The following is an 18,900-nucleotide window of genomic DNA, read 5'->3' as shown; positions in this document are numbered from 1 at the left end:
CAGCCAAATGATTTTGCTGCATAAGACAAATACAATTGACCTATCTTTTCCTACAGAATTAGTTTTACCAAATGGGTTTTAGAAGCCTATTCATGAGCAGCAGAATTCTTAGTATTAACAGAGAAAATTGTATTTCACCAGCCATGGTGGGAATAAAAAAAAAAAAAAAAAAAGAAGAAGTCAGGTCAACAGACATGGTAGGTAGGCAGTAAGAATGAAAATGAAGGAATATGATTTGATTATTTCTACCTGTGCTGAGAACCTGTATTAATGGAGCTTCTGGGTGGCTCAGTCGGTTGAGCGTCCGACTTCGGCTCGGGTCATGATCTCACAATTTGTGAGTTCGAGCCCCGTGTCAGTCTCTGTGTTGACAGCTCAGAGCCTGGAGCCTGCTTCAGGTTCTGTGTCTGCCTCTCTCTCTGCCCCTTCCCCGCTCATACTCTGTCTCTCTCTGTCTCTCAAAAATGAATAAACGTTAAAAAAATTTAAAAAAAAGAATATTTACATCAGTTTCAGTGTTCTTGAGTCCTTATTGTGTTAATATTGCCAAACCATTGCACCAGTAGTGACAAAGACAATAATTAATTTGGGGCTCCTTGTTGAAGCTCTCAGACCATAGCCACAATTATCCATTTTTTTCATACTGTGTATGTCTCCTGCTACCACAGATTCTCCTTGATGTTTAGACTGGCTTCTTTTCTGTAGCCTTGATCGCTGATAGAATGATGTCTGGCACATGGAGGCACCCAGTAAATACTTTCGAATGAATAAGTGTTGTATTTACTTCTCATACAGTTGCTGTTGGTGCTACTTTTTTTTTTTTTTTTTGCTACTCTTATTAGTAGAGCAGTGGAAGGTAGAGAGAGTATGGTTTTGATTTTTTTTTTTTTTTTCAGCTCAAATTTTCACTGCTGTCTCACAAACAGCTGAAGTTTCAGTACTGGAAATCACATCTGGTTTCTTGATGATGCTAAGAAATTCCCCAAACATTTAGAAAATATGTCAATATGGTAACCCAAAGTGATATTAATTCTGATGGGGGCCATAGACCTAATGTTTATGTATTTAGAAGTAGAAAAATTATTGCATGAACAGAAATACTTGACCTAAGTTAGAATGGAAATGTAAGTTATGCATTATTGTTATGTTTATGTATATGGCACACTTAAATAAGCCAATTTTAAAAGTCAATAAACCTTCAGGTTGTATGATACCAGGCTAGTTTTTAAATGTTCTTAATAATCAGATGGGATACATACTTTCTTCCTGATTAGTATGGCCTTAATAATTTAGATTCAGATAAACTAAAAAATTGTGATCAGCCTAAAGAGTTAATGACTCTTAACCAAGAGTTTCACTGAACCTATTTTGCAGAGTAGTTAAGAACCAGAGATTCAGACAGATTTTGGTTAGACTCCAGATTCTGCCACCCACTGGCTATGTAACCATGGTCAAATTACTTCCTAGTGCTCTTATAAAGATTAAATGAGATATTACCTCATTTAAAAGTGTTGAGCCTAGGGGCACCTGGGTGGCTCAGTTGGTTAAGCGTCCAACTTCAGCTCAGGTCATGATCTCACAGCTCGTGGGTTCACAGCCCTGTATTGGGCTCTTTGCTATCAGTGCAGAGCCTGCTTCAGATCCTCTGTCTCCTCTCTCTCTTCCCCTCCCCTGCTCGTGCTCTGTCTCTCTCTCTCTCTCTCTCTCTCTCTCTCAAAATTAAATAAATAAACATTAAAAAAAAAAAGTGTTTAGCCTAGTGCTGGGCATAGAGAAAGCATTGAGTAAATATTATGCCCTGTCAAGAACCTTATAAAAGCTTTTGTGTCTTTCCTAAAAAATGTAGTATTTTCCTCCGTATTTTCTTTATTGAAAAGAAGCATGGAAAGGATGAAGCAGTCTCAGTGTGTAAATATTAATAGATAAATAAATCTATTTATATACATATAAATACAAAAAACATGCCTCACACATACATGTATTTACAAATATACACCCAAACAGATATATATACCTACTTTGTCTTGGTTGTACAATTTTACTGAGGGGAATAATCTTTAATAAATTCAACATACTGGTAGTATGATGCTGTGTGTGCTTGTACATGCCCTTTCTATGCATATATAGAAGACATAATCGAGGACATTTTTTTGTTAAAGTCTCATTCAATATTAAATAAGAAATAGGTATACTTATCAAAAATGTCATCATTTTATGGCTGTTTTATTATGCTATCTTAAAAGATATTCTTTTGTCTCTTAGGTAAATTGGTGGATCAAACTGGACAATATAAATACATGTATATCGCCTGTGGAGCTATTGTGTTCCTATCAAGTGTGTGGCTACTTATCGGCAATGCTATAAACTACAGATTGCTTGCAAAGGAAAAGAAGCTGGGAGAAGCAAGGAAGAAGAAAATGAGTTCGCCTGAGTCCAAAGAATCTGAACCTTTGAACAAATCTAAACATCATGATGTCAGCATCAAAAGTACAAGAACAGAGAATAATCCCTCAGAAAGAGAAACTAATATTTAATAAGAATCACATCTCTGATTTTAGTGTTTATGACTTTATTAGGAGTATTTTTTTTTCAAAATATTGGAAAGGTTTTTACTTGAAATGAGAAGTCATAATTAAGGATGGAAGTGAGATTTTCCTCAATGGCAAATTTTTATAAGTTTGTTTTTTAAAACTTGTTTTGGTAGTTAAAATTCGAGGTTATGCCTATAAAGAATCCATGCAATGGGTTTATTTCCATACGTGACTCTGGTTGTGGTGGTTAGAGTAATTGTAGAGTCTTCCAGTGACTTCTGGTCTTGGTTATAGAGATCTGAATCCCAAATCCCTGGTTTAAATAGCGAGAAGGAATACGTTTAATCAAATAAGAATACCCTGTCTAGATTTTAGTTTTCAGTGTTAGATGGAATTGAAGGAAAATGAATTTTCTTCTAATGTGCACATGCACACACACACACACACTCACCTGTATTTACACACATGTGCACAGAGTATCTAGAGGACAAAAGACAAATAAGTTCAGAAAGAATATCACTATACTTTTTTTTTTAACTTTAAAAACAAATCCGTGGAGAGTGAAGAAATGTATTAGGTCTGCATACTACTTTGTAGTGTAGATTTTAAATATAAGAACATGGGTGAAATGAAGATGATCTTAATTTGAAAACGCAATTAACTGCTGTAAAAAATAAAAGTATTTGCATATATAAAATAAATTTGAAAAAAAAACAACCCTCCATTTTAAACCATTATTTCTGAGTACTGTTAAATTTGATGAATCCATGCATGTAGTTTCTTTGAGGATGGCCATTAGTACTTGGTGCTAGAGAATAGAACCCTCAAACAATTTTCAGAATTCTTACTTAATATATAAATCAAATTAAAAGCCTAAATGATTCTTAGCAATGAGCTACGTTCATTAATTTTAAAAGGATTTTAGTTGCTAAGCCAGAAAGTAATAAGCAGGGATTTCTTTTAATCAGAACTCAATCCAGACTCCCTGTCATAGACTTCAGAATGGAATCTACCAGAAACCTGGTTGACAGACTGACAAATAGGCCAAATTCTAATTTTTCCCGGTCACGTAGCAGTGATCAGAGAGTTACTGTTATGAGTGACCCATCTGAATAAAGCTGACTAAGAGTGAGAGGTGCTTCTACTGAGGCCTCCAAGTTCTCCCATTTTTATCCCCTCGCCAAAATGCAAAAGCGAAACAGAGAAACCCAAATGGGCCTTTGACTCCACCACTGAGATTCCTCACGTTGTGGGAATGGCAGCTCTTCAAAATCCCACCTACTCCCAGTCAGACTTCCTGCTGCCAGTGAACATGACTAGGAGACTGTTAAAGGTTTCTAGAACTGGAAGCTGTATGTTAGTTGGCATATACTTGTGAAGGGTAGGCATAGTTTATCATACGATAGTAAGAAGCTTGCAGCATTGTGGGCTGGGTTAATATAGCGGTTTCTCATTTTCATAGCGATGTTAAAACATCTGAGAATCTGAATCACCCTTGAGTATGGAAGCATATGACAGTTACTGTGCGCTCAGAACTATAAATACAATTTAGAGTAATAAAGTACTTCTAAACAAGGAAGAATTTGTGCCTTATGGCTAATGCGATAAGTATTTATATTAACAAATCTAAAGTTTAAGCATATGATTAATAAAAAACATATAGTGCTTGATTATTGAAGTGATGTTACTATTAAGATGTTAAAATGAATTTGCCGTTCTTTTTTTTTTTTTTTTAATTGCTGTAGAGGCAGGTGCTATTCTTGTTTCTTATAAGAGTGCACCTGGACACCAAGCTTTTGTGATAGTTAATGTTAGGGATTTGATTTGTAAAATTTATGCACTGGTTAAGCATGGGGCTCATATTTAGGAAGCTATAGAAAATTCCACATCTCATTTATCTTTTTTGCAGATGAAGAGGTATTTGTATTTTTTAAATATTAAATACAACAACTTGTGCCAATATGATAGGTAGATAAATCAGGCAAAATGTGGCAGTGTTTGGCTGTCTTTAATTTAGTTTTGCCCAGTCTTGAGTCTTGAATGAGCTGTTTTCATTTTATTAGTGCTTTTGTATTCAACTCTGATTCATCGTAAGAAATGCAACATGATAAATTGTGTAGTGGCTGTCCAATATTAAAGATTTCCAAAAACTGTCTTCAGATTCTCTGAGGATACCTATTTAAATTAATACAGATATAATATCCCAGGGGGAAATAAACAGCAAAGTATTGATAGTGGGGTTTTGTGCCTACGGCCTTATAGTCCTTTTTGTCACTTGCTGGTACAGATAAGCTGGTGGGTGCATTCCAGTGCCTTCCTCCATGGAAGGGGGTTTATTCACTTACTGATGAGGTTTTTGTCAGGTCAAAACCGATTCGAATTTGTTGTGTTGGTCTTTGGTCATCCTCATTAAATTTTCATTCCTAACACTGTATATAAGATTGTTAAAAAGAATGGGAAGTAAAATTGCACAAAGCACATGATATGTATGTAGCCATACCCAGCAGTAGCATTACACAACGTTACAAAATGTGCAGATATTAATTCCCATACGTACATGTTGGAAATTAGATCAGAACACACCTGAAACACTGACACAGACTCATGTACAGGATTGAGAATTGTTCCAGGGTAAAGTAATCTTCTAGTCATTCACTCTCCACTCTCTTGAACTTGTTAGAATACCTGTTGCTTTAAGAGAATCTTTGGAGACTGAGCAGAAGGTACCAACCTAGAAATTCACATAGTTGTGTAACTAGAGGAAGCAGTATAGTTGGCCTCTGAGTCTGCAGCAATTTGCGTATTTCTTCCCCTAGGGAATGATGGGTTTTAGATGTTCAAGGTGTCATGAAGCAAATTCAGAATATACATCATTAAATTTCCTTTTAGTCTCATTCTGTCACTGAGGAATTGTGCAGAAGGGAGGTTATAAACCAAGGTGCCAAAATAATTAATGATCACTGGATACTTTTAGGTATTTTTTCACTTGTGATAACTGAGCAGCCCATGTCTTTCACAATTTAACCTTAAATATGCCTTCACTAATTTATGAATCGAATATTGGGTTTAGGCTTGTCCTGACCTATCCCTACTCTCTTTCCTTTTCTGGGTCAGTATCTAGTGTATTTCACATTGGAAGACCTGATGTTTTCTCAATGTAAATTCACAAGGCTCATGAGTTTCACTTCTTTAGTATCAAGTTCCAACCACCCTATCTCATGACCCATCCCCTGAAACTAGAAAATAAATAAAATAATTGTCTGATATATTTAAATGTGCACTTTCAACATCTAGGCACGTTTTTTCACTCCTCCTTCTGTGGCTGTACATGACAAATGAGGATACAGGAAAAAGACTTCAAGATATATGATATAAATGTAAGTTTTTATATTGATGTCATAAAACGTAGAGATATCCCTAATCACTTAATTCAAAATAATTTTCCATCCAAAAGGACCTTTTAAAAAAAGGCCCTCTCAAATGTATAATGTTGCACACTTTTAATAAAACAATTAAAAATCATGATCATTAGGATGCATTTAACAGGGAGAAAGGATAGGAAGTGAAAAGAGAAGTAATATTTATAGCATGCATTTTGGCTACGTAATACCTTTTAATATTCAAACCAAATTATAAGTAGAGGCTATTGGCCTGATATAATAGATGAGAGAAACAAAACCAAAAAATCAGACACACAAAGTTCAGCTAATTACCCAAAGTTGAAAAGTAGTATGTAACAGAAATAGAACTAAAACTCAGGTTTATCTGAGAGCAGAAAGAGCCCCTAGGGTGTTCACTACCATGCTTTCTTCCAATAGAATCTATAGAAGCAAAGGTAGATAAAATATGGATATAAGAAATTTAAAACCTATATGGTAAACTAGTTAGGTTTAACTGTAATTTGTAATCTGATTTATTTAGTGTTCATTAGAGACTGTTTGCCATAAACTGAATATATAATTTCAAGTTGCTTGCTTTTCTAGCCCATGAAAATTATCCCAAATAATGGTAATGATTGTATAATAACCCTAATTGTTTTAATACAGCTTTTTTTTCATAAAAATAATGACATTTATATGACTCAGACATAATATATTTTCCCTGAGGTTGGATTTAGAAGGAAAATGTTATTTTCTTTATGGATAAATAATTCCCATATTAGTTGCTACTTATTATGACTCAAAAATAAAAAGTACCTTATACAAATCATATTCAGAGATACAGAGATTCCCATTTATAGGATCATCCCAAGCTATCAAAGAAATTTAGAAAGATTGTAAGATATAATTGACTTGATTTATCTATAAAGTATTTATTTTCCTCATTGAATGCAACTGCCCCTTAAAGCCCTAACTCATTTTTCAAGTTTCCTTGAGCATCTGTAATTGCCATTCTCCATTCTGTCCATTTGTTCTTTAGACAGAAAAGTGTCATTGCTTTTGTCCTTTCCCTCTAGACTTTTGGCATCCATAGAATATTGTTCTCAAAAAAAAAAAAAAAAAAAAAAAAAAAAAATATATATATATATATATATATATATATATATATATATATATATATAGTTCTCCTTAGCATTGTCTCAGATAGTACACTTCTAGTGTCTTACATCTTTCACAAAACCACACATGCTGTATCTGGTCTTCTTTATTTGTGATTTGTAGGAATGGCCATATTCCTGGAGCCAGCAGTATATATTTTTGGCCATGACCTCTCATCTTCACAAATAAGAGAACTTGTGTGACTATAGGCTTGAGGCATCCTGCATAAGGAACGTGCTTATATTCTAGAAGACATTTTGTTAATGAGTCTTCCTTATGCATGATAGATATATAAATGAATATGATTTTTGGGAATCTAGAAAAATTGATCTTCCTGTCCTTGACACTCACTATCTTGGATGTTTCTAATTTTCTTAAAGTCCCTCACAACTTTGAGAAACAAAGCTTAACACCCCATCACAGCACCATTACATATCATCCTATACGCAGTTTTAATGTAACGACATCCCCGACACATCATACCAAGTAGATTCCCTACCAAAACACTTCACAGTACCAAGAAGCATCAAAATTATTCAGATATAAATTGAAATTATCATCTTTATTCAACTCACTTCGTTTATTATGTTTTGATTTCTACACTTCCATGTGCGTGGTCTCCATGCACTTAGAAGCTGAGGGGCTCAATTATCAGTAATTATAATGCTTGTATAATGAAAACCATAAACTATCTTTGTTGGTAATTAAAAAATGAATAATATTCTGAGCTCACATCATTTTTTATAGTTCTCATTTTCTCTTCTTTGCTCTCAATTGTTTGCACACTATTTCATTTTTAGCTCCTACAAGATCCTGCGATCTGATTGATGTTAGTCTTCCCCCACTACTGCCTTTCTTTCACTTTATTTCACTTACACGCACTTCTTGAAAGAATTGTTAGAGTATTGAGAATCATAATTTTAGGTCCTTGCCTTAAGAGGAAAAGTAATACTGCAAGCAGAATGTTTGGCGTTAGTAGAGCATATGGGAACTTTTTAGACCAAATTATTTCTCCCATCGCACCCCTGTGCTACCGTAACTCCTCACCTCCTTTTTTTCCCCTCATAACTATTAAAAAAAAGTTATTTTTTTCCTTTTGGGGTGCCTGGGTGGCTCAGTCGGTTGAATGTCCAACTCTTGATTTCTACTCAGGTCATGATCTCAGGGTTCGTGAGTTTGAGTCCCACATTGGGCTCCACACTGAAGTGCCCAGCCTCCTTGGGATCCTCTGTCTCTCTCTTTCTCTCTCTCAATCTCTCACTCTCTCTGCCCCTCTACCACACATGCACATGCAGGTAGGTGCTCTCTGTCTCTCTCAAAATAAACAAAAAAGATAAATAAAAATTATTTTCCTTTGTTTTTCACAATATCTAGGTCAGCTTCTTTAACATTCTTCCTCTAATTCTGGGCATTTTTAATATAGAATTCTTGTTTTTCTGGCGGGTTTTAGTTACACTTCCCCTATGTGCATGAATGCCATGTTTTCCAGTGTCTGTATGTACTTGTTAATAGTGTGAGTAACATTCAGGAAAATTTCAGTAGGTGATTAATTCATCACCTTTTCAACAAACATTTCTTCTTCACATGGCAAAATAAGCTTTTTTTTTTTTTTATTTCCTTGTTTAAAATTCTAATATGGCAAAATAAGTTAGAGAGGCTCTGTATGAAAACACAGATATTCAATATCTGTCAAGGCATAAGTTGGTAACAAGTTCTGTTTGGGGACACCTGGGTGACTCAGTAGGTTAAGCATCCACCTTCAGCTCAGGCTATGATCTCATGGGTCATGTCAAGCCCCACATCGGTCTCTGTGCTGACAGCTCAGAGCCCGGAGCCTGGTTCAGATTCTATGTCTCCCTCTGTCTGCCCCTCCCCCATTTGCACTCTGCCTTTCTCTCAAAAATAAACATTAAAAAAAATTTTTTTTAAGTTTCATTCAAATGAACAAAAGAATGGAATTCTTATGTGAATTTCAGGGTGAAATTTTAAAACACATTCTTTTAAGCTTTTTATGCTGCATTTGTTTTTTGTTTTACTTTAATATGCATCTAAAAAAGATTTTGAAGTTAGTCCTAGTTTGTATAGCTTGTTCATTAGAGTAGAGTACAAATTTTGGATATACTATTTAAAGGACTTTATTTTTCTACCACATGCTTTCTATTTCTAACTGAAGGATGAAGATTTCTGGATTTAGTGAGAAAGGATACGCAAACTAAAATGTTTATTTTCTGATCATTAGATGTAATTGTATTTTGATTTGTATCGTATTTTGGGTTTGATCTATTTATGTATCAAAAATATATTTAATTCATTTCATCTTCTCAACCCTCTAAATTAGGTTTGTTAGATATGCATGTTTGTACAGAATAAGACTATAACAGGTTAAGGGCTTTGCCTAAACAGATATTTTGAATTTTGAATAAATGCAGGGTAGGAAGTAGAACCCAAATCTTTTGAATCCTGACTCATTTTTTTTTCTCCATTGCACTGAATAGGCCATACTATTTGTAATGGTGAACTTTATGGACTGAATACAAATTTACCTGGAAATATTTATTCTAACCTTGCTTCATAAAACCTTTATTTCCAGAGTGAATATATTTCTCCTGAGTCATACTTTGCAAAATCACATTTGTAAATTGAATTTGAAGAATATTTAATGATTTCCCACAGTGGATAATTCTGAGTACACTGGACATAATAATTGGTGGGATGAATGATTGTGCACAATATGTATTTTTATAGCAATATCTAAGTCATTAAACATACTCTCCAATAATGTGTTTATAGAAACCATGTGTCAGTAGTCCGTTAATTCCTTTATTATGTATGTTCATATTTTATTTTAGAAGCATCATTCACTTGTTTCCTAAAAATTTAATGCCAGAGCACAGAAAACACAAGTTTGTTAAATTATTAAGTTCTATGCAAGAGATTATTGCCACTGTATAATCCTGAAGAGAACACTCAACAATATTTCTTGATCCAGGTATCTGAAGATGGGTTGATAAAATTATTAAGATAAAATCTATCTAGAAAATTCTTGCTTTGTTAAATGGTCATTTCATGTATTTAACACCAAAATCTACAACAGAGGTCTGGCAACAGTAAAACTATAGTTTCTTTTACCTTAGAGATCCCATCTTCCTCTGTCCCCATTTATCTAGATAGATATTATTTTCAGATTTTCCCTTTGATTCTATTCTAGAAAAAAAAATCAGGTCTAAATAGAAAATCCCTTGTGAAGGGGATAGTGGTTGTTATTAGGAATTTGCTCTGTGAAAGTGTAAAAACAGTTTGTACTCTGTATTTGTTTGCTTAATTCATCAAGGCTATTCACCCTAAGAACATACTTTAATAAAAGTTTTGATAAACTGATGTGTCGCAGTAAAATCTTTGATGAACAGGGCATATTACGTGTTTGCGGTCAGTGACGTGTTATTCAGGCAGACAGACATCCATATGTACTCAGTGCCTTGTCATTGGGATGGGGAAAGCCTCAGTAGCTGCAGTGAGCACATCAATAAATATGAGGCCCCTTCTTTGTAATGATGATAAAAATGAGATCGCAAATTGCTTAGATACGAGTCAGGTATAGAAATTCCTATGTTGGATATGGGAGAGTAGGATATTTCCACATATTTGCTAAATATTCCCTCCAGCTATTTTAAACTACTGTGTTGATTAGTGTTTCCTAGGGTGAATAATTTCCCATTTCTGAGGAATTTAAAAAAGTATTTTATTGGGTGTCTGGGTGGCTCCGTTTGTTAAGCATCTGACTCTTCATTTTGGCTCAGGTCATGATCTCATGGTTCTTGGTGTGGAGTTCCACCCCTTGCTGTCAGGCTCCACGCTGACAGCACGGATCCTGCTTGGGATTCTCTCTCCCTCTGTCTCTGCCCCTTCCCTGCTCGTGCTCTCTCTCTGTATCTCAAAATAAATAAACTTAAAAAAATGCAAAAGAAAATTTAAAAAAATTACTATTTATATTCCTTCAATAAACATTTTTTTTCTTATCCCATTGGTATATTGGAGCAGATATTAAAAGTAAAATTATGGGATAAAAGTCATGCATAATGACATGTTGTTAAGAAGACAAAAGATATTCCTTAGCAATAGCCACATCTAGCTAACTTTTCCAAGAATCCTTTAGGAGCTAGATTTAGGGGTTAATCTGTAGGATTACTTTTTTAAAAAATATAAATTGTATCTTGGGCTGTATTTTTATGACTTTTTAAGTGGAAGAATTAAAATGTAGTTGCTTTGTTCATCCTAAAGACCACTGAACAAAATGATCCTACTGTCTGTCACAGGGCCTATAGACTACAACTAAAATTAAAGAGAAATTAAGAGACAGGGTGGTTTTGCTTGATAGGTAAGATGATTCGGTCAGTTGTTTTTATGACCTAAACCATGGTTGCATATAATTTCACTTCCCAAAAAAATCAGTAAGGTATAAAATAATTTGAACATCGATCAAAGTTTTAAAATGTAAGATAGAATGCACTTCTTTTTGCCTTCTTACAGATGAAGGTACTTAAAGTGTATGTATTTATTTCTATAATTTTTGCATATCCAGTAGTTCTGGACTTGGTAAATAAAACATGGGGTGAAATTAAAATGAAAGAGCTAACATTTTCATACAAATACGTATTTTGTTGTTAATTAAATATAATGTAGATCTTATTTCAATCAGGAATATATTATGTTGTTGATTATTTTAAAGTATATTCAATTCAGTATGTTCCTACTTTATTTTTTTCCTACTTCTTCATTTTTTTTTTAATTTTTTTTCAACGTTTATTTATTTTTGGGACAGAGAGAGACAGAGCATGAACAGGGGAGGGGCAGAGAGAGAGGGAGACACAGAATCGGAAACAGGCTCCAGGCTCCGAGCCATCAGCCCAGAGCCATCAGCCCAGAGCCATCAGCCCAGAGCCATCAGCCCAGAGCCATCAGCCCAGAGCCTGACGCGGGGCTGGAACTCACGGAGCACGAGATCGTGACCTGGCTGAAGTCGGACGCTTAACCGACTGCGCCACCCAGGCGCCCCTCCTACTTCTTCATTTTTAACGAAACTTGTTTGACTACTGAATCATTTACCACTTAACTTTCATTTATACTGTCTCTGTTAATTGTATCTTCTGTTTCTCAGCATAACTAATTTGAAACCAAATGTTGAATTCCTTTATGGGAGTACATATTTTGCCTGCAGTTTTGAATATATTTTCAAATTCATCTGTTTCTTACTAGAATGTGAGTTTCTTGCAGACAAAAATGTTAGTTAACTTTGTTATAATAACAGCTTAAATGCCTACCTAGCTAAGTACCATGCACAGAATAATTCATTTATTGAAATAAATGGATGGATCTAGATTATTAAATTAATACTATAGCATCCTATGATGCAGGCTGAATGGATATTAGAGGTATTCTCTGGCTAATTTTCAAAGTAAGGTATAGAAAACAAATACCTGTACCTTTTTTGTTATCTTAAAATTGATAATTCTGCTTTGAGGAATTCATTTTTATTTCATTAGTAAACATTCTGTGTAAATTCTGAAATATGCAGTAGCCAAACTTCCATGGTACATATTAACTAGTTTTATTTACAAAATCAGAAATGCACTATTAGGCTTCCTGGAAATAAATGTTGACAATCATTTTATTGACCAGAGGTGCTACTTATTTCCCAATATTTACATTCATCATAAGTGCTCTTGTCTACTAAGCTTTGGTTCCTCTTTTTTGGGTGTGGGTAGGGGGAGAAGCACACAAAACTAAAGCATCTTTTTGTCTGAATTATGCAATTTAGCATTGTATATATTCCTTTGTACTGTATTCTTACTGTATTTTAATTATTATTTCTCATTGCTCACTAATTTTTATTGCAGGCCTATGCTGTTTCTTGGAAAGTATATGAATATATATTTATATAATATATAGAAAACCTGTATTGCATATTAGGTTAAAACGACAAATAAATGTTCATGCTAAATTTTGAAATGAAATCTGCCACAGCTTTTTTTAAGGACAATTAAATGCTATGCTATACTATGCTAACCAAAACAATTTCCCACATCAGCTCAAATATTAGGGTACTACTTTTTCAGAATGCACAAAATTGATGAATGTTATTGGAAGTCAAATACAGCCAAAATACAAATTATTCTTAAGGGCTAAAATGAATGTCTACTGTTTGTTATTTTCCATGAATATACAGAAGGAACACACTCATTTTAAAAAGAGAATATTACCTGCACCATAGAAGTTCCCGTCAAACCACTTTTTAGCTTATTTTCCCTCCTTTAACTTTATTAAATAGACTTTATTTTTTTAAAGCAGTTTCAAGTTCAAGGAAAATGGAATAGAAAGTACAGCAATTTCTCATACTCTCCCTGTCCCATACACGCATAGGCTTCCCCATTCAGCATCTCCCCCACCACCACTGCCACCCAGAGTAGTAACTTTGCTACAATTCATTTTTGTAAAAATACAAAGTATTTTTAAATTTATCTTCACATTTCTTCTTTGAACCCTGTGTTACTTAGAAGTATGATGTTTAATCCCCAAGTGTTTGGGGATTTTCAAGTTCTCTTTCTGTTAATTGATCTCTAGCTTAATGTTATTGTGGTCTGAGAACAGACATTGCATACTTTCTATTATTTTAAATTTATTAAGGTCTGTGTTATTGCCCAGAATGTCTATGTTGGTGAATATTTCATGTAAACTTGATAAGAAAGTGTACTCTGCTGTTGTTGGATGAAGTAGCCCATAGATGTCATTATATTTAATTGTTTGATTGTGTTGTTGAGTTCAACTGTGTCCTTACTGATTTTCTTCTTGCTGGATCTGTCCATTTTTGACGGAGGATTGAAGGTCAACAGCTGTAACAGTGGACTCATCAATATCTCCTTGCAGGTTTGACCTCATATTTTGATGCTTTGTTTTTAGGAACATACATATTAAGGATTGTTGTGGAAAACTGACACCTTTATCAAGTAATGCCACTCTTTATCCCTGATAACTTTCCTTGCTGTATCTGAAATTAATAAAGCTACTCCTACTTTCTTTTGATTAGTGTTACCATAGTGTACTTTTTCCCATCTGTTTACTTTGAATCTATAGGTGTCTTCATATTTCAAATGGGTTTCTCAGAGGCAACATATAGGTGGGTCTTGTTTTTGTTTTACCCTAATAATCTCCTTGTTAATTGGTGCATTTAGACCACTGATATTTAACGTGATAACTGAATAGTTGGAGTAATATCTATCATAATTTGTTACTACATTCTATGTGCTGCCCTTGTTCTTTGTTCCTATTTTTGTCTTCCACTGTCTTTCTGATTTTCATGGCTTTAAAGGAGCATTTTATATAATTCCATTTTCTCTCCTTTCTTAGCATATTGTTATTTGGTTATATTTCCTTTTATTTTTTTTTTTTTACTTTTTTAGTGGTTTGCCTAGTGATTGCAATACACATTTACAACTAACCCAGTACTTCACAGGTTGTGCAAGTACCTTGTAAAAACAACACAGTCCTAATTCTGTTCTCCTATCTTTTGTATCATTGCTGTCATTCATTTCATATATGTAGGCATATGTATATGTATGAATATACATGCATACTTGAGGACATTATTGCTATTACTTTTTTGGACAAAATATTATTTTTAGAGCAATTAAGAATAAGATAAATAGGGGCACCTGGGTGGCTCGGTCGGTTAAGCGTCCAACTTCGGCTCAGGTCACAATCTCACAGTCCGTGAGTTCGAGCCCCGCGTCGGGCTCTGTGCTGATAGCTCAGAGCCTGGAGCCTGCTTCAGATTCTGTATCTCCCTCTCTCTCTGCTCCTCCCCTGTTCACGCTCTGTCTCTCTCTGTCTCAAAAATAAATAAACGTTAAAAAAAATTAAAAAACAATAAATAAAAAGAATAAGATAAATAAAAGTTTGTATTTTACCTTCATTTATTCTTTCTCGAATTCCTTTCCTTTCTGTCTATAGATCTGAATTTTTGACCCCTATTATTTTCCTTCTCTCTAAATAACTTTTTTAAACATCTTTTAAAGGCTGGTCTACGAGTGAAAAGTTCCCGTAATTTTTGTCTTAAAAAACACTTCTCCTTCGGTTTTGAAGGATAATTTTGCAGTATACAGAGTTATGGGTTGCGCTTTTTTTCTCTCGACATTTTCAATGTTTCCTTCTACCCTCTTCCTACTTGAATGGTTTCTGAAAAGAAGTTGGATGTAAGTCTTAGCTTTGCTCCTCTACAGGTGAAGTGTTTTTTTTTTTTTTTTCCCCCTCTGGCTTCTTTCAGGGTTTTTTTTGGGTTTTTTTGGTTTTTTTTTTTTTGCCATATTTTTACTTTTCTATAGTTTGAAAATCACATGCCAGGTATAGTTTTCTTACATTTATCCTGCTTAGTGTTCTCTGAGCTTTCTGGATCTGTTTGGTACCTGATATTATTGGAGAATTCTTGGTCATTATTGTTTCAAATATTTCTTCCTCTCTTTCATCCTCTTCTGATATCCCCATTATACGTATGTTACAACTTTTGTAGTAGGCCCAATTGTTGGATATTCTGTTCTGTTTTCTGTCTTTACTCTTTGTGCCTTTCAGTTATGAAGGTTTCTATTGAGATAGCCTCAAGCTTACAGATGTTTTTCCTCTGCTGTGTCTAGTTGACTAATGAGCCCATCAAAGGTGTTCATCTCTGTGACAGTGTTTTTGATCTCTAGCATTTCTTCTTGGTTCCTTCTCAGAATTCTCCCTCTCTGCTTCTAGTGCCTCTCTGTTCTTTCACGCTGTCCACTTTATCCATTAGAGCTCTTAGCATAGTTGTTTTAAATTACTGATCTGATCACTTCAACATCCTTGCCATAACTAAGTTTGGCTTGAATGCTAGCTCTCCATCTTCAAGCTGTGCTTCGTTCCTTTTAGTATGTCGCATAAATGTTTTTCTTGATTGTCAGACATGATGTTGGTAGAAAGAACTGGAAGAAGGAAGTGCTTAAGTAAGCCTTTAGTAAGATGTTCTGTGCCCTGCACTGTGCATTTCACACGTGCTTCTTATTTTTCTTCCTTGCCACCCTACCCCCCACCCCCCACCAGCCCAGCCCTGGGTGGGACAGGATGGCTAGAGTAAGCTAGAATTGAGTATTTTCCTTCTTTCTCACAGAAAGCTTGGCGGGGGGGACTGTAATTGGATATTTCCCTTCCCTTATGTGGAAGCCTACAGCCAGGTGGAGCTGGGTATTTTCCTTCCCTTAAGTCAGTTAGGCTCTGATAAGCCCCAGCAGGTTAGGCTCTGGTTAGTTTCTTCTGAGGACAACCTCGCTGAGTAAAAACAGAATGCTCTGGAGCATTTCAAAATGGTTCCTTTTCCCTTCCCCCTGCCAGAAGCACAAGGGAGTTTTTCTCTGATATCCACCGTAAACACCTGGTAAAGCTCCTGGAGGAAAACCCAGAATGTGTGGGGCTCTTCTCTCTGACTGGGTTCCCCTGGAGTTTTTAATTCTCAGACTTTTTAACGCTGAGACTTTGGCAATTACCGTTGAGGTTTTCTTACCCCGGCCCTGTTCCTGTGGAATTGCTGCTCGCAGGTGTCTGCTCTGGTAAGTCGTGGTTATTCGTATTTGCCCGTCCAGCTCTCCAAAGTGGGGGGCAGCAGTGTGCCATGGTACCTCATCTCTCTCAAGGCTCCAAGAAGAAATGTTGATTTTTCAGATCTGTTAGCTTTTTCACTTATTGTTAGGACTGGCAACTTCTAAGCTTTGCATAACAGACCAGAAAGCAGAAGAGTTTTTGTTTTTGTTTTTGTTTTAAATGGCCTTTGAAATGGATCTCATCTCCTATTTATTTTTAATTTAAAGACATAATTCAACATTTAACTTTTGTCATGAGCTCTTGTCCCCACATGATTTCAAATTAGTGATTAAACCTACATCTTCAGGATAATAAAGAAATGGCTCTGAGAGCTATCAACCTAAAAAGTGTAGCTCACGGTAATGGGAAGACTTAGTTGCTTATATTTAAAGTACATTCAGTGGGGCATTGGTATTGAATTTGTGTGTCAATATCGTCTACTAACAAGCTGTCTTAACACAGTCCTATCTAGAATGAAATTAATTAGGTCATATCTCCTTTCACTTTTTTTTATGATGTGGGATTTAGAGAATCTCCTGTGGAAAAATGATGTGTGCACAACAAAGAGAACTGCAGAAACAAGTACCATAGGTTGACATTTGATTTCACACAAACGTAGAGCATCGGGTGGAATATTAAATGTTAAGCACTCACTTGCCTCACTTGTACTAAACAACGTGTATGAACAAGTATCGTTACTATGAGATCCTCCCCCACTTTTTTAAAGATCCTCCCTTTTGAATATAATTTTACCTCATGAAGCCATTAGCTCATTTCAGTAAATTAAAATTGTATATTAAATTCCCTAATACCCCATTATTACTTTAATATAGCTCGTTGTTATCAAAGTATTTCACAAGGAATGTACTATTGCAAATAAGCAAGATGTGTAGCATGGTGTTATTGTATTTATGCAGCTAATTACATCAACACATTTGAGTCACTACTACATCAATTAGGAATGTAATCAGAAATACAGAAAACCCAAGTACAGTGACTTAGGCAAATCGATTTTTGTTTTCCACATCATGAGAAATCTAGAAGTTGGCTGTTTGCAAGCACTGAATGATGCCATCAGAGACCAAGGGTCATTCTGATTTTCTGCTCTGTCAGTCTTACATTTTGGTTCTGCTCATGTTTATCACCTTATGATGGCTACACCTGCCATTATCACATTCACAGTGCAGGCGGGACAAATGAGAAAGGGGAAGGATGAAGTGTAGAAGAGTAAAGCACCCTGCCAATTGGATTTGACCTTATTATCGGGGAAGCAGAGACTCTGAAGCCCATTTCCTAGCTTCCCACTTCTATCCCACTGGCCACGCTAGGTCACATGGCCAATCCTAAACAAATTTCTGGCCAATGAAATTATTGTATCCACTTTGGAGTCCACTGATGATGATTCTCCTGGGGATTAGGTAGAATTTGTCTTCACTGAGCTCAAGGGCCCTTCCTATATTTCTAACAAATCAAGGCAATAAGTGGGAGATGAATATTGGTGTCTATCACATTGTGGAATTTGGCATAATATATATATACTTTCCATTTAGGAGAAAAACAATATGAAATATAGCACCATCTACACTGATATTAAGTCAGAACAAAAATATATATTTTTTCTTTTCTTACATTCTCTGAGAGAGAGAGTAGGTAGGCCTGGTAAGTGGGACTAGGTGAGATATATCTAGTGTCCAGAGATTTTCTGGATGCCGATTAGGCCAAATTCACAAAGTGGTGGTGATAGGAGGTATAGATGAAGGAATGAATAAAAGTATATAAAGCACACAAGCAGCTACATACATTGCAAAGCATACCACTTAATAATTATTTGACAAACATATTTGAATACTTGAAATTGTAGAAACATTTGTTCTAAATGCTAAGTTTATGGTAAACAAAATGGTGAATATATTTAGACCTTATGAAATTTAAGTTCTACTGGAGAAAACAAGAAACAAAAAAATTGAACTCATTTACTATGTTAGATACTAGGTGCTAAGGGAATAATAAAGCAGGGAAGGGGATAAGGAGGTTACAATGTTAGGCAGGGTGGAAAACATAGATGACATTTGTACAAAAACCTGAAGGAGGTAAAGGAAAAAAATATACAGGTTTCTGAAAGAAGAACATCCCAAGCAGAGGAAACTAGAAGTGAGAAACCTCTGAGTTAGGGGCATGTCTGGCAA

The 18,900-nt window shown here is 35.2% G+C and overlaps 1 protein-coding gene across 7 annotated transcripts in view; it reads left to right on the top strand.

The window, feature by feature from the left end:
* The window catches only part of SLC16A7 (solute carrier family 16 member 7), a 189,044-nt gene extending 184,358 nt beyond the window's left edge, over positions 1-4,686 (top strand). For all 7 annotated transcript variants that reach the window (XM_086712935.1, XM_086712936.1, XM_086712934.1 and 4 more), the window contains one exon: positions 2,263-4,686. In XM_086712935.1, the coding sequence (XP_086569061.1) occupies positions 2,263-2,534 (272 nt within the window). In that variant the 3' untranslated portion in view covers positions 2,535-4,686. The remainder of the gene's footprint in view (positions 1-2,262) is intronic.
* Positions 4,687-18,900: the final 14,214 nt, after the last annotated feature.

This window comes from Puma concolor, chromosome B4 (genome assembly GCF_028749965.1).
Source record: "Puma concolor isolate L17-30 chromosome B4, mPumCon1.1.hap2, whole genome shotgun sequence".
NCBI classification, from domain to species: domain Eukaryota; kingdom Metazoa; phylum Chordata; class Mammalia; order Carnivora; family Felidae; genus Puma; species Puma concolor.
Note: the sequence above shows the minus strand (reverse complement) of the source record. Positions and strands in the feature narration are given on the sequence as shown.